We start from the raw sequence: 12,894 nt of genomic DNA, 5'->3' as shown, positions 1-12,894 counted from the left end.
CAAACAAAATAAATGAAAACTGAAGTAAACTGTATTTTTTTAATTAACAATCTGTACTTTAAAAATACACATTTTAAAATGGAGACTCTGAATACTATTTTTTTGCTGTAGTGATAACCAGGCATATATAAAGATACAGTCAATTTTCACCATCTTTAAATTTAATCAGATAATGACCTAATCCAAACTTACTAAAACAGATTCACATTTAAAACAGATTCTATCACATTAACAACGAGTGTCATCTTAAGTTCCAGCACCATACATAGAATACACCATACATAAAATGCCCTAATAATGATTTTAAAAGATTGCCCTGTGTGCTGCTGAGCAAAGAATTTGGAATGAGGTCCAGGAGAGAGACTTCTGGGGTGAATATAGTGAGGACGAGGGGTGGCTGCGAGCCTAGCATAAGAGAGGGCTGGCTGGCAAGATTTGGAGAACTTGGGGGAGTGTAGATCTGTTCTCACTCGGAATTGCTCTGTTTTGGACTTTTCTACTGCTCACTTTCCGTTGTCAGATCATCACCTAGTTTCTTTCAATATTACTCATAATCCTCCTCCTTCACGTCCCGCTTCTTGCTCTTGTCGTGACTTTCAATCTATCAATTATGAGGCTTTTTCTCAGTCTCTAGCCTCCTCTCTTCCTTCTGTCTTTTCGGCTGTCTCCTTGGACTCAGCTGTCTCCTTCTTTAATTCCTCCTTATCTTCAACTCTTGATAATCTTGCTCCATCTACAACTCGGATAGTTCGCCCTTCTCAACCCCAACCGTGGCTCACCTCTTTCCTCCGCTACCTTTGCTCTTGTTCCCGGGCAGCTGAACGCCTTTGGTGTAGGACCAGGGACTGGGCGGACTTTGTCCATTACAAATTTGTACTCTCCTCTTTCTCTTCTGCCATTTCATTGGCCAAACAGCAGTATTACTCAACGTTGATCCAGTCAAATGCTAGGCATCCTCAGCGGCTCTTTGCATCCTTCATTTCTCTTCTGAAGCCTAATCCACCATCTCTCCCCGCCTCTCTGTCTGCTAATAACTTTGCCTCTTTTTTCAATGCTAAAATCCAAACTATTCGCTCTGATCTGGCCAGCTCTGCTCCTCTTCCAGTTCCTGTTCCTCATCTGCCAGTTCCTCCTGCAAATTTCTCTGTGTTTCCTTTGGTCTCAGCTGATGAACTGTCTACAATACTGCGCTCTTCGAAGCCCTCCACTTGTTCTCGTGATCCGATTCCTTCTCGCGTCTTTATTAATCTTATCCCTGCTATCCTCCCTTCCTTGCTTCATATTATTAATTTTTCTCTGTCCTCTGGTTCATTTCCTTCTGCTTTTAAACATGCTACAGTCTCTCCTATTCTCAAGAAACCTACTCTTGATAGGCTATCTCTGTCTAACTACCAACCTGTCTCTTTGTTGCCGTTTGTTTCAAAGATCCTGGAGCGTGTGGTCTACTCTCGTTATCTTGACTTTCTTTCTAGTAACTCTGCTCTGGATCCTTTTCAATATGGATTCCGTCCTTTGCATTCCACTGAAACAGCCTTTACTAAGATTACCAATGATCTTCTTACTGCCAAGTCTAAAGGCCATTATTCCGTTCTTATTCTCTTTGATCTAACTGCAGCCTTTGACACGGTTGATCATGATCTTCTTTTAGATTCCCTTCATCACCTTGGATTTTGTGGCTCTGTCTATAACTGGTTTGCCTCCTATCTAGCGGGTCGCTCTTTCAGCGTGTTGGCTAATGGCAGCTCACCTTCTTCTTTTCCCCTTTCAGTAGGGGTTCCGCAAGGCTCGGTGCTTGGTCCATTGTTGTCTTCTTTATACATGTTGCCCTTGGGTAATCTTATTCAATCTCATGGCCTCCAATATCATCTGTATGCTGATGATACACAATTATATCTTTCATCTCCGGATCTTTCTCCTGATGTTCACGATCGTATCTCGGCATGTCTTTCAGATATCTCAGCTTGGTTGCTTCATCGTCGTTTGAAACTTAATATGGCAAAGACTGAATTGCTTGTCTTTCCTCCTAAACCTTCTCCTCATCTCTCATTCTCTCTTACTGTCAATGATGTTACGCTTTTTCCGGTCAAGGAAGCTCGTAGTCTTGGCTTTATATTTGATTCCTCGCTCTTTGCCCAGTAGCCAAAGCTTTCTAGGTTACATATAATCAAAAGCAACACATTAATCAAAAAGCCATTTTCATTTTTGAGAATAGAGTTTAGACTACCATATCATTATATAGAAAATCAGTTAATATAATACAGACTATTAGTCTTGATGATTTTAATGCAATAAACACAATTACTTTTAAATATGAAAAAGCTGATAACTTTTTTTTATGTTATGATGACCTGGGCTGTTATTGGGCTGGTTGTTTCAATGCCATATTCCCTTTTTGTCTTGTGCTAATGTTTTCTTCATTGGCAGATGACCCTCACAGAAATCCACCAAATGGGAGTTATAATCGGCACCAGTGGTGTCGGGTACAAAGCTGGAGGAGAGTAACATTAACCTACATTCCTTACCCCAGGGTAAAAGGCAAGAATCTTGTAAATACAGGGTGGGCAACTTGTGGCCTTCCAGATTTTTTGGACTCCAACTCCCATCAGCCTCTGTGGCCCTGACGGTGCCAGGTTGGGGGTGATGGGGGTTGTAGTCCAACAAGCCAGGAAGGCGACAGGGTCGGGAAGGCCAGGCTGAGGGATAAAATGCCTCATTTATTCCCCAAACTACGAGGAGGGGGCGGCGGCCTTTATTACAAATCCACACACACACACACCGACTCTGCCGGGCCTGAGGAGGAGAGTGCCGCTGAGGGGACGTAAAGACCCCAAACTCGCTCGCCTCCCTCCACCGTCAGCCACACAGACATCCCCGCTGCCTGGAATCTCACCGGCTCGACGACGACAAGGCCTCGCTCGCTCCTCCTTTCCTTCCCTTTCCCGGCTTCGAGGCTTCCCGCGCTCTCGGTTTGAGGCGGAGCCAAATGGCGGCGTCGGCGTCAGAGGCCAGGGCCGGCCTTCCCTTGTCGGCCTCCTCCTCCTCCTCACCACACGCCTCAGTCCCTCCTTCCCGGGCCGGCTGGATTCTGTCACCGGCGGCGATGGGGGCCAAGCGATGGCGGTGCCTGAGGTGACTCGGGCCGCCTGGGAGAAGGAGCGAAGGCGGCGCCGGAGCCCAGCAAGCGAGAAGGGAAAACCCGCTGGGCCTGATCCGGCTCCTTGGAAGCCCTCGAAGCCTTTGCTCCTTCCTTCCCCACCGCCATTCACGTCCCCCCTCACCCTCTCCTTCTCCTCTCCATCCTCCTCCTCCTCAGCCCCATCCATCGTCCACTTCCCCCCCATCATTTTAATACTTCTTTCTCCGCCTCGTCCTTTCCACACGACAACTCCCTTCACAATTCTCTCCCCTCCTTTCCCCCCATTTCCCCCATTAATATCTTCTTCTTCTGCACCCCCGCCTTCCTTCCTCATCTTCTTTAAACTCTCCCTTTCCCTCTTGGGGCAAACATGGCGGCGGCAGCACATTAGGGGGTTCAGTTGAACCCTCTGCACCCCCTGTGCGCACGCCAATGGTTGCAGCCCCTAAGAACATAAGAGCCCGGATGCTGGATCAGATCAAGGGTCTATCTAGTCCAGCACTCTGTTCACACAGTGGCCAACCTGCTGTCATCCAGGGAACCACAAGTAGGACATGGTGCAACAGCACCCTCCCACTCTTGTTCCCCAGAAACTAGTGTATACAGGCTTACTGCCTTTGATACTAGAGATAGCAGATAACTATCAGGACTAGTAGCCATTGATAGCCTTTGGCTCCAGGAATTTATCCAACCCCCTTTTAAAGCCATCCAAATTCGGGGTCATCACTACATCTTGTGGTAGAGAATTCCAAAGTTTAACTGTATGCTGTGTAAAGAAGGCCTTCCTTTAATCTCGCCTGAATCTCTCACCACTCAGCTTCATGGGGTGACCACATGGGGTTCTAGTATTATGGGAGAGGGAGAAAAATATCTCCCATAAGACTTCATATCTTTGAGCCAGTTTTGGAGACTTATAATTTGTGATAACTGCAGTTTTGGATTTAATAGTTGTAGCGTATGTTGAATTTGTATGCATGTCTGACATGCATGAATCATCATAAATTGTATACAAATGTAAGGGGTTTTCTGGGCAGATAATACAGCATTTTACTTGGTATTATCGTGTGTGTAAAATAGCCCTTTCTAGTGTGACATGAAAATGTCATCTTCCTTGGTGGGGGTGGGGTGGGAGGTGGAATTGAAAAGACTTTATTGAGGGTTGCATATACTGTATAGTGCCCCCCATCAAAATAGTCCATTTTGAGCACCAAAGGTCTTAATGATATAGGGCAGGATACAAATGTTTTAAATAAATAAATAATCCCATTTGTCATAATAGCTAAACTTTTAAGAAAGCAGACTAAACAGTGAAAGGGAGCCCTCTTCTAGCAGTAGGGCTAGGTGCTTCATAAGTAATGCAGGACCAAGATATGAACATCTTTGCTGACCAAGGAGAAGTGTGGGAGCATGGAGAGTAAATTGCAAGCAAGCACATCATCACTGAGGCTTAAGCTTTGGGAAGCTAAAGCCAACATGAAATAGCCTTAATAACTCTGGTCTTACACTGGCAGTTTTTTAAAAATAAAAATTCAGCGAATTGTATTGTTTTATGGTGTTTATTTGTACTATTGTGTAGTTTATGGTTTAAACTTTATAGCATTTTTTTCTGTTCTGTTCATTATGGATTTCTGTATTGGTGTGAGGCTTTAAGATGCTTTGAGACTCCTTCCTGTGGTTGGAAGTGACATACAGATTTAATAAATAATGACAATATAATAACTCTTGAGCAGGGGCTTTGCAAACTGGCCCTGAGCGAACAAGTCTCCTCACCAGCCTGCCCTGCCACCTCCTCAGAGGAGAAGGAGCAGCCCCTGCGCTCTCCTCCATAGCTCTTGCCTTCAGCAGATGTGCCTCGTGCTGAACTGCATGAGGCCAAGCCTGCGGTTTGTCATGGCGCTTGCCTGAGGGGAGGAGAGACGTCGGTTAAACTGTCACTGGGAGGCTCTGCTGGGCATGCGGGCCGCTGCCGTGTTCCCTATCCCCCCGCGTGGCAGTGCTGAGGAAGGGCCAAAGGAGGGAGGGAGGGAGGGAGGGAGGGAGGTGGTAGGCCCAGCCCACCACGCACTCTCCTCCGCCCCTCACCACCACAGGCCCCACCAAGGCAGCAGTAGCAGCAGAGGCAGCAGCGGCCTACTAGGCCGTGCTCTGCTGATGTCTCCACTGCCTGGCCAGGAAGCAGACAAGCCAAGGCTAGCAGCAGGTGAGAAGGGCAGCTCTGTCTCCAGGTCCCCCAAGCTCAGCTCAGCCAGTCCAGAAGCCCCCGATGTCCCACTCTCTGGGCCTGCCCCATGGAATTGCTTGCCTGCCCCGCAGCCCAACCTTCTTCCCCAGTTGCCCCAAGGGTCTCTCCCCATTTTCCCCTGCCCCACAGCATCTAAACTGGTGGCCCAGTAATTCCCACACCTTCCAAATATTCCTGCTTTCTCAGCCTTTGTACAATGCTGGTGCCAAATTTGTAACATGACTGGGGTATATCCTCCAAATGTACCTGTTTGACTGGCAGTATACCTGTTTCTTTACTACTAACAGCACTTTGAAAATTCTGGAAAATCATAGTTTTTGTGAAGAATGTCTGTAAACTACAGAGATGTGCAATATATATTTCATGTTTTCAAAGAGAAGCTTTTAAGAACTTTTTATGTTCTTAGACCCCAAGGATATGGTGGGTATTATTTGCTTGCTTTGTGCTCCATTGCAAAGAGCTACTTTCACGTAATGTAGAACAAGGACAAGTTTACCTCATATCATCTGAGAAATGCTTGAGTATAATGAAGTCTTTGTATGGAGAGAGGTCCTCCATTGTACATTTAATAAGGCAACCCATAAGACTTCATATCTTTGCTCCAATTTTGGAGACTTATAATTTGTGATAACTGCAGTTTTGGATTGAATAGTTGTAGCATATGTTGAATTTGTATGCATGTACTTGTATGCATTTGTATGCATTCAAAATTCTTCAACCAGAATACATGATGTACATATTAGCATTTTCCTTTCTTCAAATGCAACCCACTGAGAACTTTTTTCTGGGGTAATAAATTGGGATGAAATACTGGCATAATCATGCACATGATATAATGATATAAACACTATTACATTTATTTATTTAAGGTATTTTCATGCCACTTGTCTGACACCCACCAAGGCGGTGTACAAACAAATTTTAAAAATAAACCAAGGGGCTGTCTATACGTGGGGAAAGCCTTGCAGAAGCTGTGGATCTGTGCCGCATCGGTTAGACGATGCAAGCACAACTTTGCAGCCACCGTGGGACTTCCCTGCAATGCAACAGTTTGAAAAAGTTGGGGATTTACCCTGACTTTTTCAGTCGGAGTGACGTCAATACAGCACTTCCGCTATGTGATGTTGCTCCAGGGCCAACCCAATGCTTGGAGGAAAGCAACTGGCGATTGGTCACCTTCCACCAGGAAGAGGGCGGGGGTGGCTCCCATACCTGGTTTAAAAGCCAAGTTTAAAAGCATTTTGTTCCAATTACTGGCAGAGGTTGGTCCTCTCTCGTCTGCCCCTACAGCCTAGAACCTTAAAGGGCAATTCGTACCGTTCTTGAAATACAACATGTTACCTGACAGTTGGCATGGGGTGTGCCGATCATTATCACAATTTTCCGCTTCTATATTCTATAGGTGTGGGTGCCATCCAGACTTACTGATTCCTGTGATGCATCATAGCCACATGTTTTTAGCGTTCAAAGATTAGTGAATCTTTGCATAAAATGTTTAAAATATCTGCATCAGTAACTTGTCATGCATTAACTACCTTCTCATTCTGCCTGACACAAACACTTACACTGCTGCTTTATAACAGTATTGAAGTGCCATTTTCAAACCACTTTCATAGTGTTATATCCTGCTTGGTGTAGATCGGGCCCTGGGTAACTCAAAAGAAGTGCCAGCTCCTTTGCTAATGCAAGTTGGCCAGTAAAATATACCACCTTATCTGCTTTGTATCTCTTTAATCTTTGGGACTGATGTGGCAGTGCCTGCCTATGTTGGGCCTCAAGTCTGAATCACAGGACAACTATCCAATTTCAGGATGGGAGGTTCTCTTTCAGCAGCATGTCAGCTCTCCTGCCCTTGAGGGTGGCTGGCCATTGCTAGCAAGGAGGCAGAAGACTCCCATTGGGACAAAGGTCTTTGGCTTGAATTTATGGCAGAGGTTGGCGCATTGATACCTTCAGTACAATATCTCTTACTGAGGTGTAGTTCACACATTTCTTTCTGTGGTAGAAAATCCACATATGACTTTTATTATTACTTCTTCATTTCACTGCATTGCAGGTATTACATTTATATCTGCCTTTCCTCCAAGGATCCCCCCCCATTTATTTTCACAACAGCCCTTTGAGGTAGGTTAGGCTGGGCAATAGTGACTGAGTGACCTTGGTGGCCAACTGGGGATTTGAAACTGGATCTCCCCAGTCCTAGTTCAACACCACTACAGCGGTGCTACACCACACTAATTTCACATCTTTCCCTGTTTTTACATAGCCTGGCTTTGAATGTTTCCTCTAATTTGGCAACTGAGGAGATTTCCTGAGACTTTATCACAGTGGTTCCCAAACTTTTTCAGGTAACCGCCCCCTTGGTTCCACAAACTCATGCCCAGTGCCCCCTACCTTACACTATAAAAATCATTATTCAGAATAGCGGTTTTCAATGACCCACTAAGGAAGATAATAACAATAAAATTCAAAACAGTAACAATTAATTGAATATTTATTCAAAATCCAATTACATTTATTTAGTTTATTCAATTAAACATAATTGATGAACTTCATCCAGTGATAGTATCTTTTCAAAGTCCGATAGTCATTTAGCAAGAATATTAGATATCACATTTAGTAACTAGGGTAGAGTACCTCACTATTCTGTAAATACTTAATGTGATGGATGGGCTTGATAAGTGATATCAGTCTCCCAATGTCTGGTTTAAAGTCACTTAACAAGAGTCTTAAATCACCATGTTTAGTCATCTGGAGTCCATTTCTTTGCTTGGAGAGAAGTAGGCAGACCACACTAAAACCACATTCCACCAAATATGATGATGGAAATGCAACCAGGAGCTTCTGAATCACTCTCCATAGTGCAGGATAACGATCAGAAATTTCCTTCTGTAACCAAAACTCCTGGTATGATTTCTTAAACTTTGGCTTCAGCTCAATGTCATTTTGTAGCTCAGTTAGTTCTTCCTGCACTACTCCAACTTCCTCAATATCTGAAAATGATGGGAAGCACCCGCCACAGGCTTGCTGAGGGAGGGAAAAGAGAACAAACACCTCTGTTTTGCAGCCGACATGGCGGGGCACACCAAGCAGGTGTGAACGCTCTTCATTAGCGTTTTTTCAATTCACCTTTAAAAGAACTCTTCTTAAACAGTATTAATACATGTGTGGATTCTTCCCCTATATGGCTTGGGAGCAAACTACCTTCTCCCATAAAAATGTTCCTGGGTTTTAAGGCCTGGAGAAGCGCTTCTCGGAAAAGACCGCCTCAAGCACCCCCGCCTCCCCCTTGCCTCTTAACACCCCCCCCCTGCAATCCCACTGCCCCCAAGGGGGCAGTACCACCCACTTTGAGAACCACTGCTTTATCACCTAAAAACAAATGTACTTTTCAGCCCCAGTCCTTGAGGAAACACCATTCTCTGTGCCTGAAGCACATTCTGCAATGTGGGAGGCTCATCTGAATTTATTTGGAGATGACAAGTTAATTGTTGTCAGGGTTATGTGTTTTGGCAGGGAGCAGAACTGCTGAGGCTGCAGATCCTGGCTCTCAGGCCCTGCAGCACTGGTGCCACTGTAGAGGAAGCCATTGTTGGAGGGGAGGGGAGGGGAGGGGAGGGCACATCGAGAAGCTGCCCTTGCTCCACTCCCACGCATACAGCTACACACCAGTATGAGCAGCAGTGGCAAATCAGCTCTGAGCATGTGTAGATGCCTGCCTTCTGCTTACATTTGAAGCTCGTGCCCATGGAACTTCCCCACTTTTAAATTTTGAGTATAGATTTGAGTTCCAGTCTTGGCTATCTCACTAAACTGGAGTTAGATTTACTAGCCTTTCTGATGATTGAAGTCTCTCAGAAAAGGGGAGTGGGGTGCAGCCAAGGTTTCAGTGGTTAGGAGACAGAAGATGTCCTGTACTGTTCCAGCCTCCCCCTCCAGGTCCTAGCCTTTTGTGCCTGCTCAGCCTCCCCCCTCCGTTGTCTCTTTCACTTACGTGAGATGTAGTATCCTAATTCTTGCTGAAATAGTCTAGGCACTGGGTAAATGTGAATAATACAATTCAAAGAAATCACACAAACATTTAAAATTTATGAGACTTAAAAGTGTTTGCACATGTCTCTAAAAGTGCTTCATTTGTTTATGTGCTTTGAATGAAGGGGTTGGATTGGTATCACAAGGAGGGATTGCTGGGCCTGACCTAGCTTTACCACCAAGAAACAAAGCAGAGTGCTTGCTCCAAGCAGCAAATGAGTTCCAAAGACTATTTCTTTGATCTTTTCCTTACTGAAGAAAATCTGTTAAGGAAAAAAAGATGGAATTGCTGCACAAAGTCTTCTGTTTGATACCAATAGGAGCCCTCCATCTAGCAGCCCTGGTAGCATTGGTGTGACTTGGATCTTTCTCAATGGGCCACACAATCGTGGTTGGTCTCCAAGGCTCCCAATTTTGGGATCCCATTTCTAGTTGGAGGTGACAGAGTGAAACTGGCTTTCCCCATTTTAGACACTTGCTCCCCTGCACGCACACACACACACAGCTTCTAGGAAGCTTCTTTTTCATAAATCATTCCTAGGGACACCTTACAAGCATGCAGTGTTGCAAGGTTGAAGCAGCAGTTCCAAAAGCACTTCTAGTATGCCCTCTGACTCTTTCTCTCATACACCCCCACACACATTCACTGATGCTACAATAATAATAGTTTAACAGCAGCCCCACCCTGCTCAGTTAGGAGAAGGATTTTGCAGTGTAAGCTGTCTGCCACCACTCTGTCGGGACTAGGTGAGTGCTTCACTCACACGGTGCAGGAGATGGTGGAGACTCAGAATGGCACACAAATGAGTGATGATGCCCACAAGGCCATTCGTCCACGTCTTCTGCCTGAGAGTCCAGTTCTGAACTGCTCTGTGTTCTCTCATTCTCTTGACAGGATTCCCAGTCCCTGGACGGGTGTATCCAAAGTACGCTGTCGGTGCTCTACCCCCCTTTCAAGATCACAGCAGCCACTGTTCTGTGTCAGGTTTTTGACGTGGTGGAGAAGACATACTGTGGGGATGGCCTGCGCTACCTCATCGACTTCCTGATTCCAGCCAAGCACATCTTGCAATGTGTCCAGCAGGATGCCTGTGTAAGTATCTTGCTGCCTCTGGACTGTTCCAGAAGATTCTACTAGCACTGCAGGCTGGAGCTGAGCACCCATGACGCTTGTGGTCTTGATCATAATCAGCAGCTAGGAATTAGGGCAGAGGAGCAGTGATTTAGCAGGATCAGACCTATAGCCTAGGAATCCGTAAGGGACATGACCCTCCTCTAGGGTGAGCATTTGGAAAGGAGGACAAGGCTCCTGTATATTTAAGACTCATATAGAAAAGGGAATTTCAGCAGGTGTCATTGGTATGCATGCAGCAGCTGGTGAAATTCCCCCTTCATCACAACAGTTAAAGCTGCAGGAGTCCTGCCCTCTTTTGTATCTGGTTATGCTAGGCAGGGCTCCTGCAGCTTTAACTGTTGTGATGAAGGGGGAATTTCACCAGCTGCTGCATGCTTACCAATGACACCTGCTGAAATCCCCTTTTCTATATGAGTGTTAAAGATACAGGAGCCCTGTCCTCTTTTCCATATGCTCACCCTAGAGGAGGGTCCTGTTCCAGATCCCCCGACTCCCTCAAGTTGCATTGAACAGAAATGTTGTATTTTGGAATCTCTAAATGTACCGAGCAGTTAGATGTTTATCACGTTGAATAATTATGTCACTGACTAGTTTAAGAAAACCAATGCTCTTGCAGGTGACTCTTTTTTTTTTTAAACCAAGGTACTATATGTCCTCTGCTGCCCTCTTTTTTTCCAGTAGTCTCCTCCCACCTCAGGGCCAGGCCATACACTGACAGACTAGCTTGAGGATCAGGCCTGAGCATTAGCAACACATTTTGCTGTTCAGTTACATATCAATGTAAGAAAAAGAAGGGCGGGGAGGCTTGTAGGAGCTGCACCTCCTTGGACAGGTGTGCATGGATTCTGCAGCTACTCTCCACTGGGCAGCAGATAGTTGGGTGTCTGTTAGATTTCTGTTGCTAGCATTTGGGATTCTCTTGATAAAACAGTGCCAGACAGTAGTCTGCTCAGAAATCTTGCCAATGCTCTCCTTTGATTGCTGCCACAATGTTTGCAGCAAGGAGACGTCTTACTCAGTAGCAACTGAGGCTCTGAGAGTGGTCGGTTGGTGCTGAGTGTCAGGCTCTGCTTTACCATGGCCTGTGTGCAAACTTAGAGCTGGCTCAAGACTCTGGTACCTGAGGTGGAAGATCCAAATCGCCCCTTCCCTCCTCACTACCCCTTACTGCCGCTTGTTCATTTTAGCAGGAGAAATGTTGGTACTTGAGGTGAACCATGGGTCAGATAGGTCTTTCCCCCACTATCATGTCCTTCATGACACCTAAAATCTGCTGCCAGAGGGGACCACCCTCAGCTGTTTATGTGTACAGATCCACAAAGCTGGAACTTGTACTGGCAGACTATATCCAAGTCAGAGGGGCTGTAGTTCAGTGTTAGATCCCCTGCTTTGCCTGCCAGAGGATCCAGATTCAGTGCCCGGTTTCTCCAGGTAGGGCTGGGGAAGAATCCTACCTGAAACCCTGGAGAGCCATGCTGCCAGTCAGTGTCAATAGTACTGGGCTAGATGGACCAAGGACCTGACTCAGTATAAGGCAGCTTCTTATGTCCCTAAGGATCTGAAACACAGCACACAGGCGTTTAAGGTGGTAAGGCTCTTTCCTGTGGAGGGGAGGACATAAAATATCCACAAAAGTGTCCTGCTACAAATACCATTTTCTGCTGCCCCTTGTAATTAAAGAGAGCTGAAGTCTGTTGAACTCCGACAGAGTCCCGTGCTGCTCCTCCCTCTTCTTCTTCTTCTTCATCTTCTTCGTCTTCTTTGCATTTCTATACCACCTCATAGCCAAGGCATAATTGTACACACCTTTTTAATGTCACCCTTTAGTCACCTTTTTTCTAAGCTAAAAAGCCCCAAATTGTTTTCAACTGCCCAGGGAGCTTCAGCTGCTATTTGCACAAATTCAGCTGTAATTTGGGCAAACTTGGCTGTAATTTGCATATATTGCTCAAAAAATTGCACATATTGTAGAACCTTCCCTCCAAAATTTGCAATTCCCAGAAAATCCGAGAACTGACCCGACTCACCACAGATCTAGTTGGGTGTTACAGATGGAGCCGAAACAAGGTCTGGGAGCCAAGCTTAGGAAAACTCATCAACTTCACCCCGAAACGGACTTCTCTGACATGCCTAGAGAAGAGCTCAGAGCCAGGCTCCCAGGCAGCTGGGTGCTTTGAGGTTTCTAGGAAGAGGGCAGGTCGAAGCTGGAGCCAGGCCTCTGAAACACTCTTGGGCAGCAGTTGGATTCTTCTTCGTGGTCTCTGTGCATCACACATATGGGCTCTGCGCCTGCGCAGGGCCAGGTTCGGAAACTTCTAAAGCTGAAAACGTTTTAGGCGGGAACCCCTC

The 12,894-nt window shown here is 45.8% G+C and overlaps 1 protein-coding gene across 1 annotated transcript in view; it reads left to right on the top strand.

The window, feature by feature from the left end:
• The window catches only part of PLEKHG4 (pleckstrin homology and RhoGEF domain containing G4), a 117,822-nt gene that overhangs the window by 18,193 nt on the left and 86,735 nt on the right, over positions 1-12,894 (top strand). The window contains exon 2 of the mRNA XM_063141521.1: positions 10,306-10,503. Coding sequence (XP_062997591.1) covers positions 10,306-10,503 — 198 coding nt within the window. The remainder of the gene's footprint in view (positions 1-10,305; positions 10,504-12,894) is intronic.

Source organism: Elgaria multicarinata, chromosome 14 (assembly GCF_023053635.1).
Source record: "Elgaria multicarinata webbii isolate HBS135686 ecotype San Diego chromosome 14, rElgMul1.1.pri, whole genome shotgun sequence".
Classification (NCBI taxonomy): Eukaryota; Metazoa; Chordata; class Lepidosauria; order Squamata; family Anguidae; genus Elgaria; species Elgaria multicarinata.
Note: the sequence above shows the minus strand (reverse complement) of the source record. Positions and strands in the feature narration are given on the sequence as shown.